The sequence below is a fragment of the Gasterosteus aculeatus genome, chromosome 10 (genome assembly GCF_964276395.1).
Source record: "Gasterosteus aculeatus chromosome 10, fGasAcu3.hap1.1, whole genome shotgun sequence".
Lineage (NCBI taxonomy): Eukaryota > Metazoa > Chordata > Actinopteri > Perciformes > Gasterosteidae > Gasterosteus > Gasterosteus aculeatus.
In genome coordinates, this window is record NC_135697.1 from 453,207 (window position 1) to 467,396 (window position 14,190).

At 46.9% G+C, this 14,190-nt stretch overlaps 1 protein-coding gene and 1 long non-coding RNA gene across 6 annotated transcripts; one reads left to right on the plus strand and one right to left on the minus strand.

Annotated features, from left to right (window-relative positions):
* Window positions 1-375: 375 nt before the first annotated feature.
* mgat1b (alpha-1,3-mannosyl-glycoprotein 2-beta-N-acetylglucosaminyltransferase b) lies at window positions 376-10,727 on the minus strand. Of its 4 annotated transcripts, none has more exons than XM_040188663.2 (3): window positions 10,044-10,727; window positions 4,309-5,530; window positions 376-2,593 (listed from the first exon to the last, which is right to left on the minus strand). In XM_040188663.2, the coding sequence occupies exons 2-3, from the start codon at window positions 5,158-5,160 to the stop codon at window positions 1,892-1,894; spliced, it is 1,554 nt and encodes a 517-aa protein (XP_040044597.2). In that variant the 5' UTR covers window positions 5,161-5,530; window positions 10,044-10,727; the 3' UTR covers window positions 376-1,891. The 4 variants fall into 4 exon arrangements, with proteins under 4 accessions (XP_040044597.2, XP_040044598.2, XP_040044599.2 ...); XM_040188664.2 differs by lacking the exon at window positions 10,044-10,727 and adding an exon at window positions 9,536-9,651; XM_040188665.2 differs by lacking the exon at window positions 10,044-10,727 and adding an exon at window positions 7,375-9,564.
* On the plus strand, window positions 9,686-13,836 carry LOC144383522 (uncharacterized). 2 transcript variants are annotated; one of them, XR_013450952.1, is made up of 4 exons: window positions 9,686-9,794; window positions 11,106-11,433; window positions 12,163-12,388; window positions 12,531-13,836. It is a non-coding gene; the product is annotated as an uncharacterized LOC144383522 (long non-coding RNA). The 2 variants fall into 2 exon arrangements; XR_013450951.1 differs by lacking the exon at window positions 9,686-9,794 and having other exon boundaries at window positions 10,694-11,433.
* The last annotated feature ends 354 nt before the right edge of the window (window positions 13,837-14,190 follow it).

Below are 14,190 nucleotides of genomic sequence, written 5' to 3' on the forward strand. Positions count from 1 at the left end.
ACAGCGGGTAAATGATGGAGAGCAAAGTGCACGAGGACAACAGGAAGTCGCTAGTTCGACGTTCCCCCCGGTGGAATTCTGCCTCCAAGATGATCAAACGTGTGGAGTTGTGTTTAAAACATTAACAATAGAACAATTGTAAAATACACGCTTTCTAAAGTGATTACTCATTATTTTTAAGATTTAGTCTCTAGAAGAAAAACATTTATTAAAAACATCGTAACAACATTCATTAATCGAGATTAATGAATTTCAAAATGTGCGAGTAATGTTTTTTAATCTATAGACAGCCCTAAATAAGACACTTACTGATACAGTAACCAACAGACAAAGTATTCCAAGCCGTTCTCATGACGTGCATGCGCACACGGACAATTAAAATAGTTGATTTTATTTATAGTATTGAAGTTATAAACACCAGACAGTGGGTTTACACATCACCATAGAAATGAGAATCAAACGAACCGTGGATAATCTCCTACAGCTAAATACAGTACAGTGATAACCACTCCAGCCACTGCACAGCTTTCTTACTGGTGGAACAATCAGTGGTTCTTCAACAAACCCAAGCTGACACCATGACATGTTACTTGTATCAGGGCTTCGGGAGGATCACAAGCAGTCAGCACTTTAGACGATAAACTTGTTGAACTTTAAGTTCAAGACAATAAATGATTTCAAAATAGCATTACCATTAAAGTTCAACCCTTGATATTTACCATTTCCTTCTAGAAACCCTCGGGTAGAAGCAAATTATCTTCGACCGTCACACTGATGAGTTTAAGCTCAGAAATGTTAGAGGGAACGTCCACTGTAAAGGCCTCAGTATGCTTCTAACAAAGCGCACACCAGTGTCAGGTCCACCCAACGAGTGCAGCATGCGTCGGCCTCCCCACTGAGATCACGGACGTCCTCCCGCTGCTCAGCAGCACCTAGAAACATCTGCTACGCCCTGAAAGCCTCATAGGTTTTTGGTGTTTTTACTTTCTGGCACCTCCCTCATTATTTCCTAAGCTTGAAAACCTAGTGATGTTTGAACTGATGAAGGCGGCGTATGTGCTCACAGTTAGTGTTTAGACGATAACGGAAAGCCAAGTCAGCGGATTGAAGGTCATCTTCTGGAAGCTTTGACAGGCAATACGCAGCATGTCATGTCCTCCCTGCTCATTGGTGGACAGGGATTCTAGAAGGTCTCCTGAAGTTTGTTGGAACTGTAATCTGGGAAGAATATGCCTCGCTTCATGTGCACGTCCTGCTTTCTGGACGCTTGTTCTAGCGGCGTTTGCTCTTCCGTTTCAGCCCAAACTGAAATAATGTGTTTAATGTTAACCACCGGCTGAGTTCATACGGTGACTATGTTCAAAACTAGGTAGGCTTTTGTATTCCCTATGAATTGTTAAGACAAGCTTCTCATTTTGCTCAAACTGCCTGTGATTAGCTATAGAATTGAAAAGTAACATCTGAAGAGCTGAATTAATTTCAACATGAATTGAATTGCTGACAGTAAAAAGATGAACCAGTTCTCGAGATGCGTTTGGCCTCAGTTGTATTTTAACATGACAAACACATCAGCTGTTTCCTACTAGCTAACCCAATCGACTGGTGCGTGTGACGTTAACACTGCATTTGGCCAGTAAGTCACAGGAACGAATGGCCCCACAAAACAAGGCCCATTGCCAGTAGCTGTATTTCTGTTGGAATCGCCTTGCGCTTAAACCTTTAACTCCTGAATAAGCATTTCGTAACAACTAAGTCTGGCTCAACACTTGGTGTCCATCCCGGCCCATCGGCGCTGCTTTAGGTCCTTCGTGTGTCTGCTGATCTTCTTTGGTCTGAGAGGTGTGTCTCTCCCTTCTTTAACACCATTCACATTAGAGTCTGCAACGTCCCCTCAGCTCCAGCTGACGTCATACTTCGTCCAGCCCTCTGGTGGAGCCAAGAACACCCTTTGACCCCGGTACAGGAAATTCACTACGCCTCTGTAACCTGTACGAGGAACTCCAGATTTCAAGTCATCCATCACCCCTAGATTTCGAGCAAAGACTTTGAAACTGTCCCGGGTGGAGTACTGCACCCTGTACGGGGCAGCGCCTCTTAAACTGCCCCCTTGTTGCAGATCCTCAATCCTCACCAGATGGGTGCCGTAAATCTCTTTTTTAAAGTTTTCATCATACTTCTCTTTCAACAAATAAGACAAATCTTGTTTGGTAAAAGGCACAAATTCAGTGTTGAGCTTAATATAGCGAAGGTACTGGTCAAAGAATTGACCTAAACTGACGCCTTTCCGACCGAAGGTGATCGTCCGGGAGATTTCGGGTCGGATGCAGGAGCGGTCCTTGCGTTGTTCTGGTTGGCGCATCCAGTCGTCCCAGAAGGCCGAGGGCCATTTGGGCTCGAGTTCATTCCACATCTCCTTCAGCAGCATCCAGCCCAGCCCGGGGAAGAAGTCTGTTCTGTAGAGGAGCTCAGCTTTGGATGGATCCACCAGGGCGTCTCTGCCGTTATCGTTCCACGCAGAAACACACCACAGGGTGGGGTCAGCTCGCAAGATCGGGTACAGGGCTCGGAAATACTCAAAGAAGTCCGGCGCCACCTTCAAATGAAGAAGCACAGCGGTGAGTTCAGAAATCGGTCCACAGAAAAAAACACTTCACACTTTATATGCATCGCTATCATTCAAAAACTTGTATTTCAACACTTGTGGGTGACTGTGGGTGAGTGGGGAGCAGGTCGTCCTCCAATCAGAGGGTTGTCGGTTCGATCCCAGGCTCTGCTAACCCGCATGTCGTTGTGTCCTTGGCCAAGACACTTAACCAACATGGCTCCTGTAGCTGCGACTACAGTGTGTGAATGTTAGTTACTGATGGCAGGTGTCACTGTGTGTGGTTCTCCTGTCATCAGTGTGTGAATGGGTGTGAATGGGTGAATGATGTCATCAGTGTATGAATGGGTGTGAATGAATGGGTGATGTCATGTAGTGTTAAAGCGCTTTGAGTGGTCAGAAGACTAGAAAAGCGCTTTACAAGTACAGGCCATTTACCATTTACCATAACTCTCTGGTTTTTACCACAGAACAGCATTCAAAAAAGAACTGGGTCCGTTATTAGGATTCATAATGTTGCACTGAACAAGCTATGGGCTAAAATATGGGAACACGAGCACAAATACAGCAAACACAGCAGGTCTGAGCTGGGAGGAAGTGAGCTGCGTTTCCGACTTCGTTTCAGGGAGGTCAGCATGTTCCCAGCTGATGTTATTACAACGATAAGTCAAAGACCTTCAACAACAAAGCCAACATGAGATCAGCTTAAGTCGTGCTTCTAAACCGAATAAAAGGTTTACAAAGACATCTGAAAACTAAACTAGAAACTGCTCTTTATCAGGATGGCCACTGCTTGTTTAAGGCTTACGTTGTATTTATAAGACTCATGTCTTTGTAATGTAAGACTGGTAGTGACTTTCAGGTAGTAGTGACTCAATAAGTCACTACTACCTGAAAGGAAAGGAGGAATCCAAATATTCCCTCTTAAATGGTGTGGTGTAGATTTCAAAAGTAGGTTGAAATGGGACAATTTAAGCGAAGTAGGCCTCCAAGTGTCCCATATTGCATTTAAAACCAACTCAGAGAAAGAAAGTCTTGTGAATAGAGATTATTCACAGTGTCTGCTGTGATCCAGAACACACTCAGCCCTACATAGTGAGGGATGCGACTGGAATCCAGTCTGGGCTCTGTGACGCTCTAAGATGGGTCCGGGTGAGAGTGCATCATGCTGCCGTGGCCCATGTCGAGGAGTCTTCAGTGAATACTTGAGACCATCATGGAACCGGCGTGTCCATGATGGAAAGGCCGTCAAACATCTTCTAAACTGCCGAGCTTGCCAGACACAGCATGATTACAGAGTCAACAGCGCCGGGTGACCCGACTCACACGCACCGATTCCCTTATCCTGCAGAGACAAACAGGCCTGGCGGTCCTTGAACTTTACGCTCACAATAAAAGCATGTAAAATAAGCAATAGTCTACTTCTATTTAATGGAATGCTGCAGTTATGAGCATGCAGTCGTTTTTAATATGTGTATTTAAGGAAGAGTCCATTTCACTGCTACGGTCCATCTTGTAGCCTTGGCATCTACAGCCAATTGCTACTTTGGAAACTTAAGGTAAGAATCTCTTAGCGGTCTCGTCACCGCTGTGAGCTGCGAGCAGGTTTACAGTTGTCTGTCAACACTACATTCCTGTACAGACATTTCTGAGAAGATTCAGTACCTGGAAGTCATCTCAATGGACACATCATTGACAGCACTCACCTCCAGATCATCCTCCACTATGACCACAGTGGAGTGGGAGAAGGTGTTGAACACCTGGTTGAGCGCCCAGTGGTAATGACGGGCAATTTTGTAGTAGCCCTGGAACTTCCTGTGCTCCGGTCGAACTCTGATGTCAGACAGGTCTGGTTGTCTAATGTGCGTCACTTGATCCCCATATGAGCCAATCACTCGAGCGGTCTCGGCGTGGCCGCAGTCTTGGCTGACGATGATTGGATATAGTGCTGCGGAAGGCCGGTACTGTATTAGTCTGTCGAGGCTCCGTTTTACCGTCACTCTGTCACAAGCAATGACTAAAACGGGAACGACAACTTCGGGGTTGCCGACAGAAGTCGCCAATATATTGCTCTCAGCAATGTCTCCCTTTATGCCAATGGCCTGATGCAGGTCTACCGTAGGAACAGGCTTTGGTGTGTTTTTTACGTGAGCTTGGTCCACATCATCCACGCCCACTTTGAGTGGGAGTGGAGGCGTTGATGGCTGGTGGACAACATCTTGTTTGACTTCTTTTGTATCCTCAGTTTCTCTTTTCCCGACGTCTCTCTGCCGAGCCCACACTGCCCTGTGACTTTCAATCTGCTTCAGTAGCTCTTTCTGGGTCTCTAGCTGAATTTCAACCTCCTCTGCCAGCCTGATCACCTCTGCGGCCAGGTTGACTCGGCCTCCTTTCCCTCTTCCCAAGGCCCACTCGTCCTTTCCTCCTGGTTCTGCTCCAACACCTTCTCCGAGGCGGCCGATAGGAGGACGACCCCAAAGATAAAGTAGGAGCAAAGCATTCCAGGCTACAAAGAGGAAAGCACCGCATAGTATAAGAGAACCCTTCTTGCGAACCATGGCCCAATGACACAAGAAGGCGGATGAGGTTGTGGAAAAGAACCAGAGTCAAACTCCTGCAGGCTGAGGTGGCAATCTCAGAAGGTGATATCTGATCACATTGGATTTTTTCAAAGTGGATACATCCTAGGTTTTGGTTGAGAGGCTGAGGAGAATTTTCCAATTTAAAATAAATTCACATGATCCTGCTGCGGAATGTATGCATCCCATTAAAATCCCTTTTAGAAAAGGGAAATTGTCTGAGATAGGACCCACAAAGTCAGGCAACGGGAGGTTTCAAAAGTGCAGATGAGAATAAAAAAAGGGGGAAGTGGGGTCACTTTGGCTGGAGGGGAAGTGACTTCTTGGACATCACCCTTCGGCCATCCTCCTGAAAACAGAGGAGCAGAACAAATAATCAGCAGAATGTATGGAGCTCATTTGATTGAAGAGAAAGAAAAGCACTTTCCACTCATGCACTGTACACTTGAATGAAAGCTGAGACACTGTCAGAATCATTGCATCCTATGTACATCTGTGTAGGACTGGCAAAGACTAGATATTACCAAGATATTTATAGTAAGATATAGTTTTTCTAGAGCCATATGGATTTTTCCTAGAAATGACAACATATCTGTATTTGACATCAATTAAGCGCTTTGTTTTTAGATGACCAGAGTACAATAATGCACTTGACTATTGTGTTGACCGAATTCTGCGAGCCTGAAAAGATGAGTGAAGCTGCGAGATGTTCACTTAGTAAATGAAGGTCCATTAAGAGCCAGATGGACCATACAGCAGGGACTGCTTTGGGACGGGGTTACTGTGATCGATGCAGCATCTCCAAGACACTCTTCTGCATTTCAAATATTAAAAAACAAATGCCGTCTCAATGACTGCAACCACGTCTCATTTACAGTCCAAATATTGTGCAGTGGAATATTACTAAAATAATGATGCTTAAATAAACCTGGTCGCTGCGACTAACAGATACCTTGCATGAGTACCCCCCCCACCTTTGGACTGTTGAAATAGACTCGTGATCAACACCACATGTTTAGTATTCTGAAGGTGCAAAATTCCTTTTATTGTGACACAAACAATGAGAACAGAAGTATTGCCCCCCTTGAGTCAGTACTTTGACACACTTGGCTCTGTGTCAGCCGATTAGGAGTGAAGTGGTGTGTTTCTAGTGTGCTGTGCCATTTGTACTGATTGCTGTGGTGTGTTTACTATTATTTATTATTGCATGATCATCTTTGTGTGGCAATGGGAGTTGCATGGACTGCTGCCCCCGACAGAACTCACGAGTCTATTGCTATTGCTTGGTTGGTGGGTGTTAAAAAGCCAACGGCCGCCACCATTCGGGAGGGAGACACGAACGGAGGACGACGGACTGAAACGGACCAGAACGAACGGAGCTGTAACGGGTGGCGCAGACACGAGCACGCCGCCGTCATTGGGCGATAATGGCATCAAAATCCCGGAGTACACGATTGATACGGATTAACGCTTCTGCGTTTTAACAGAACTTTGGCTGATCGTGGACTGCAGATGGACTCTTTGTAAATGGATTGTTCCCGGTGGAAGTATAACGGATTAGGAGGCTGCCACTTTAAAATATAAATTATTCCCACGTTTTATTAGGAATAAAAGTCTTTTATACAGTTATCCCTGGTGGTCTTTGTGTCCTGGGCAGATTTACGAGGGGCCACACGGCTGCATTTGCACATCTAGAGATCCTTTCGGTTGTTGCGCCCATCCGGGGACAGAGAGCGACCACAACGACTTCTATCCAAGCATTCCATCGCAGCCGGTTAACCAGATCACACATATTTTGTAACAATACCTATGACACTGTAATGATATAATGTGTGGCTGTTTAAGATCAGGTTTAAACCACACGTGCTTCATAACAGATAGCCAACAGTGTCCTGTTCAGAAGAAGACGTGGTACTACTTGCTGAATCCAGCTCAATATGCAGACGAGGCACTTTACCGGTGTTGTAGAATATTTCAATTAAACTAGTTTGGGAGAAGAGGATGATTTGTTTCAATGCTTATCTTATAAAAACAGTCTTGATGAATGATCCAAGCTGTAAAAGTCAATTTATTGCTTGCAATGGGTCGGGGAGCCCTGCTTATCTCCATGTCCTGATGTTGTGGAGCATTCTTCATATCGTTCCTATGAGTTCGGATAGTGTTAGTGATCCTGATCCATTTTGTTGTGCCTACCTGCGACTTGGATGAAAATGCTGACTTGGGGCAGGAGGTTGGACCCCTGGTACACAAACGGTCACATATCCTAACTAACCAGTTTTGAAGTAAACAATTAGTCAAATGTTTAGGCCATTTGTTAAGCAAACGTTCTCCAGCTGTTGGTCGCACATGTGGAGGCCGCTTTCATAGTGAACCTTTTCTACAGGTGGCCAGGCTGACAGGCTGACAGGCTGACAGGCTGACCCTAGTTACACCCCCCGAGGTGATGCACGTCTTAATGCCCGACGAGCCAGCTGAGAAAGTCATTGTATGCAAACCAGGAAGCGGAGACCCGGCCACGCAGGCAGACTCCCACCTCACTGAAGACCCGTACAGCTCACGCCAGTGGCTCCACGTGGCGTCATGTGACCAGAGAGCATCGGGTACACGCTGGTCAACGTAGACACCACACGCACACGCAGCCACTGAATAGGGGACGAGGCAGACATCCATATCTCACCACACGAGAAGACCTGCTTTGTCATTGAGTTTGCTGACATTTACATACTATTTAAATAACCTTTAAATTCAAGTAAGAATCTGACTTTTTATAAAACAAAGTCCAACTGCTCATGAGCAAACATGCCCCCGTACAAATGTCGAAATGTTTACACAGCCTCCCGTCCAGCTACATGGGGCTGTGTGTCAGTAAAGGTGGGGTTCTTGTCCTAACAGATGGAGGGACGCAGTGAGTCACTGACTGCTCCACAGGAGAGCCTCAGAATTAGAAAGCTAAACCAATTACAGCTGATAAATATAGCCGCGCAATAATCCGGTACTGTGGATGTTTGACTAGAAGCAACAGACACTAATCAGCCATGAATCTTTGTTATTCCCGTTCATCCTCACATTTGCATCCCGCTATGAGGAAGCAACCCGACGCCCAAAATCCACGCTGCTCTTTCCTGCTGACAGACATGTTTAAAGAGGGCTGCTGGACACGAGGTGCTTCGGGATGATCCAAAATACTACATTATCATTTTAAGACGGTTCTTGAACACATGTACACAATACGTCATACTTGTGACATAAAAATGTTACTTTCACAAGTTTTTTTTTACATCAATATGTGTTTGCTGAATCAGCAAACTGCCTCTGTTTGACAAAACAAACCACCTCCTACAATATTGCCTAATAAATGAAAAGCTTTCTTAGTGTGAAGATGCAGACGATGTAATCAAGCTTGGAATGTTCTATTGTGTACACCAAAGCAAAATGTTTTCTTCAAATTGACTTGTCCACAAACAATAAGAGGGGATTTAAAGAGAAGGAGGACATGCAACCAGAGAACGAATACGAGTTCTCATAAACGGCCCACAAACATCCAACCTAATGTTGTCCACAAAGACTATTGTTTGGTCCAAGAACAAAATACTGTCAACTTATTCTACCCTGTCCACAGTACGGCTATTTTCAGAACGGAAAGGAAGACTAGCGAAGACGGACAATTTCTACCATGTGGCTGGAAAAAGTAAAGCCAACCCGTAGTCCACTGATGGACACTGGAAGGTATCGCCAACGAGGACGGATGAGCGAGGACGGATGAGCGGATCCCAACGAGGACGGATGAGCGAGGACGGATGAGCGGATCCCAACGAGGACGGATGAGCGAGGACGGATGAGCGGATCCCAACGAGGACGGATGAGCGAGGACGGATGAGCGAGGACGGATGAGCGGATCCCAACGAGGACGGATGAGCGAGGACGGATGAGCGGATCCCAACGAGGACGGATGAGCGGATCCACTTGTCGCTTTCTAAGCCCCACTGGCCTTTAACAGCCCCACCAGTGTGCAACCCTAGACTTTACACAAACCAATATGGAGATAAAGAAACCTTATTTATACTTTAAAAAACGACTTATGATACAAATCGGGTAAAATTACAATACATGAGCACAACTTTTTGTGCTGCAGAAAAGTGATCAAAACGTCCAACAGGACTTAATGTTCCTTTGGATCACGTGCTAGAAATAAGGACGCAGCCATTGAGTCCGTATCGCAAGCAGGCCGCACGAGACAAAGCGGGGCCGGAGACACGGCGGCCCACGCTGGTCCATCCAGGTCCAACGGGACACATGTCCAAGTCACAGGAGACCAGTGGGACGCATTATGAAAGTGCAAAAGTAGACACGTTACCACAGGTCGTCCCTCGCAGCTGCTGCTCTGCTCACTGAGTGCACCAGCTGCAACTAAAGTCTCTTCTTCCCGCCCCCCCGGGCCCCCCCGGGCCCCCCCCCGGCGCCCCGTGACAACGTGGAGCGGACTGGTAGGCGCGCGCAGAGGAGCCCGCGGCAGGCAGGTGACCTTACTGAGGCACCGCACCGAGTAGCAGCCGGCGGACAGGTCGCAGGACCCCGCTGCGGGGAGCCAGTGAGGCCTCCGGGACCGTTAACCGGTAAACACGTGAAGAGTCCCCGCCGCACAGAGCGGCTCAGCGGCCGCCCATCGACAGGGACCCCCGTCCCCTCGGCTGCTAGTGAAACCCGCGCACGGTGCTCCGCATCGGGGCAAGGAGGGTAGCTTGTGCGCGCGCTAGCCAGTAGCTAGCTTGCCGGCTAATGCTGAACAACAGAACGGGTTCTTGTCGCGCCGGAGCCCGCTGGCCGAAGCTGTTGACGTAGCAGCCGAAGCGAGTGTCACTCACCCCTGACGTTCCGCTGTGAACCGATTGGTTCCACTGGTCGGCGTGAGGGGAAACGGCTCATGTCAAGCCGCAGCGCCGACCGGCCAGCTAGCTAGCTAGCTAGCTGGGTAACAGCACTCTGGTCTTTCCTTCGGCGTCACATTCAAAGCACATCTTTGCGGTGCTACACGGCCCCTCCAGCCCCGGTTGCCATCACATGTTAGCAGCTAACGCTCGAACAGCGACGCCCGGCTCGTGTAGCCATGTTGCAGCGAGATGTCCTCCTCTGTCGCCTGGTGGAGCGACCCGAGTCCGGCTGTCACAGGCGGCCTCTTGCGATGTGTGATGACGATCACTTCCTGATTATTCAATGTTTTGCTTGAGTCCGAACAAATTAACTTTTCTATTCGTAAACCTGCGAACGAAAACCCGACAATTCCATTCGTGATAGCGACCTCCAATCATTTATTTCCATTATGTACGGGGTCCGATCCGTGCAGCGGAGGTCCACGTATCCGGACTTCACGGTCTGATGTGGCCGAGATGTGAAGCTGCTAAAAGCAACACTTTATTACAACGGCGTCTGTGCGTTGGGTCTATTTTACTGGGCTAAAAAGTAGCTCATTGCATTTCTGAGGAAATTGAGTTGTTTATGCAGAATGGAAAAATAAGGGTTGGGGTCGTTGTCTTCACAATTTGAATAATAGTATTCAATTATATTATTCAAATTGATACAAACTGCGGGGCGCGAGCTTCTAGTGGTTCGGCGTGGTATTACAGTTGGGACGCACTGGGAAATTCAGTTACTTTAGAGCTTCCCATGTTACAAAGTCCACAGGCTGCTGTTACCGAGATGGAGGTCCAAGCCCAACATTGAGGATGAATTGAGTGGCTGTATCAAGTCCACCCAGCTAATAATACTGATAGAATGTGTTTTTATGAGAGGACTCATATATATCTGCACTCATTGTTTTAAAAAGATGTGCACATTGTTTTAAAAAGATGTGCAGCGTAAAACTCTAGCCAAATAGTTCACCTTGTTTTTTGTCACTTGGATAAAATATCATCATCCGACCTCTGCAGCTCACCCAGAATGCAGCAGCGACGGATCTTCAGCGTACCCAAATTCACCCCCAGTACTCCGCTCCCTTCACTGGTTACCAGTGGCTGCCCGCATCCATTTCAAAACATTGGTACTTCGGTCCAGTCTACATCCAGAACGGGGCCAAACCTTCCGTTCCAGACAATCTGCTTCCTGCTCCCTCACAGAAAGATAAAAAGTCAACAGAATCCTGACCGTTCGCTGTCCTGGCTCGTGAACGGTGGAATGAGCTCCCCATCGACAGCAGAAAGCCATACAGATAAAAGCGCCCTCTACCCACTACACCTGGACGAGGTGGCACTTACTTCTGTATGTACTTTAGTTGCTAAAACACTAAACCCTATTGTCTGAACCAAATGCTCAGTTGCCTGAACCCACTGATTGAATCAATCACTCTTTTGGCAAAATCATAAGCACTTTTCACCTGTTTAGACACAACTCGCCAACACATTTTCATTGTGATGCACCCGTGCTGCATAATGGTGAGCACAGGTGACAATGTCATGTCAAACACAATTAAAGCACAGGTGGCACCACTTGAACACAACAAGTCAAAATTGATCCCACGTGTGGCTAATGATGTGAGGGAACATATACAGTGAGCCAGTTCAGAGAGCACTGGTTGGTGAGGCCCTATAATGGATAGAAATCTGAGAGGAAGAGTTTGTGTGAGAGGAGGTCAGCGAAGACAAAGAGCAGTGATATCTGATGAAATCAGAGCTGTGATTGACCATGTTCTTGTCCATGATGTGAGCATGAGGGAGGCTGGACAAAAGGTACAACCAAACATCAGTAGATTCACTGTGTCCACCGAAAGATTTAGAGAAGAAGAACAAGTAATTACCGTTACATTATAGTACAGTGTGTAAATGTTGACAGCAATTACTGTATGACATACTATATACTGTGGTACAGTATACTGTAAGTAAATGTATGTTTCAGTACATCACTGTACTGTAGTATTGTAATGGAGGGTTGGTCTGTTTGTAGGCCTAGTATTCCATGTATATTTTTTGTAACTCCATGTTCTCTTTGTAGAATTGAAAAACTGCCACATGGGGGTGGGAGGACAGGGATGTTCTCCCCACACCAAGAGACCCTAATGGTTGGTATGGTCCGTGAGAACAATGCCATTAAACTGAGTGGAATTCAGCAGAAGATCATTGAGGACCATGTACATTTTGAGAGTATCAACAGTGTCAGCCTCTCTACGGTTGATCGTGTCCTCAAGCGCAACAAACTGCGCGTGAAACGGCTTTACAGAGTGAGTCAAAGGGCAAAGATTCCATTATGTACAGGTTGCCATATATCCAGACACATCCAATGTTGATCACTCTAAGTGATTTACTGTAGTGGCCTAAATCACTTTTTCCGTATCACTTACAAAACTATGTCTATTTCTACAGAGGGTTTTTCAACTGGATGCAATGGAAAGACCCCATGAATACATCTACATGGGTTTAATCCCACCAGGAGAAGGAGAGGCCGTAATGTGATTGGCCATCGGGCCATTGTTGGTGTTCCTGGGCAGCGTGGTGGCAACGTCACATTATGTGCTGCCATCAGCAATGATGGGGCTGTCCACCGTCACGCCAACCTGGGGCCCTGCAACACTCACCAGCTCCTCATTTTCCTCAATTGCATGCGATGCTCTGTTCGGGCAGCAGGATGAGCATCCCATCGATGTTGTTTGGGACAATGTGAGTTTTCACAGAGCCCTCCAGGTTAGAGAGGTTCAATATGAACCAAGGTTTTATCACCGTACTCCCCTTTCCTAAACCCCATTGAGGAATTCTTCTCCTCATGGCGGTGGAAGGTATATGAACGGCAACCTTACACCAGGGTAGATCTCCTGCAAGCCACAGGACTTGCCTGTGTGACCTGGTGTGGAGGCACGCCAGCCCTGGATACGGCACGCCAGCCCTGGATACGGCACGCCAGCCCTGGATACGGCACGCCAGCCCTGGATACGGCACGCCAGCCCTGGATACGGCACGCCAGCCCTGGATACGGCACGCCAGGCCTGGATACGGCACGCCAGGCCTGGATACGGCACGCCAGGCCTGGATACGGCACGCCAGGCCTGGATACGGCACGCCAGGCCTGGATATGGCACGCCAGGGGTTTTCCCCCGTTGCCTGTGACGTGGATGAAGTCCTGTGGTCTGAGCATCGTGTTTTCTATTTTTCTACGTAGCTTGAAAATTGGGTTCTGTGTTCACAGTTTAGAGAAAAGGAGAGCAGCTTTCAAGAAATGTGTCTTCGCAATCGAGAAAAACTGTAAAGACATTGCACTTTGATTCTTATTGTTCTGGTTCTGGTCCATCGGGCTTGAATGCACTTATTGTAAGACGTAAGTCACGTTGGATAAAAGCCTTAAATCAGAGGTCTTCAACGTTTTTCAAGCCAAGGTCCCCCAAACAGATGGCGAGGTGGAGCAGGGAGTTTGGTCCGCCATCTTTTATTGTTGAGCTTCACGCTCTTTAGACGTGAGCATAAAGGCGATCTGATTGGCTGGTGCCTGCGCGGTCGTATCAGTGTGAAAGGAGCTGTGAGGGAACCGGTGAGCAGCTTGAGAGCCGCTGAGGGAAGCTGAGTGTGTGTGTTGCGCACTGACAGATAACGTCTTCTGCATCAATTTATCCGTTCGCTTCAATATGTTGGATTCATGTTAATGTGTATTTAAAGACCATAAATAAAATTCTGATTCTGATTCTGAAGACATTTACATTTGTGGGGGAATAAAAAAAAAAAATTGTCTTATCAACCAAAAATTTCGCAACCTCCCTGTAGTACCTTCACAGACCCCCTGTTGAAGACCTCTGCCTTAAATAAATGAAACTTGTAAATGTATCAGCTGACACAAATTGAACTTTGTTTTGAAAAACAAAATCCACCCGTAGTAATTTAGGAATGCCTGAGCTGCCTGTTTGGGCTTTTATTTTAGGGCAAAGTAGCGTCCCAGGTTCCTTGTTCAGACACAGGTCTGTGGGCCCCAGTCAGGTAACAGTGAGAGTTGGGGCTCCTCTTTTCCTGTTAAGATACCCGATATAACTTTAAATTAAGT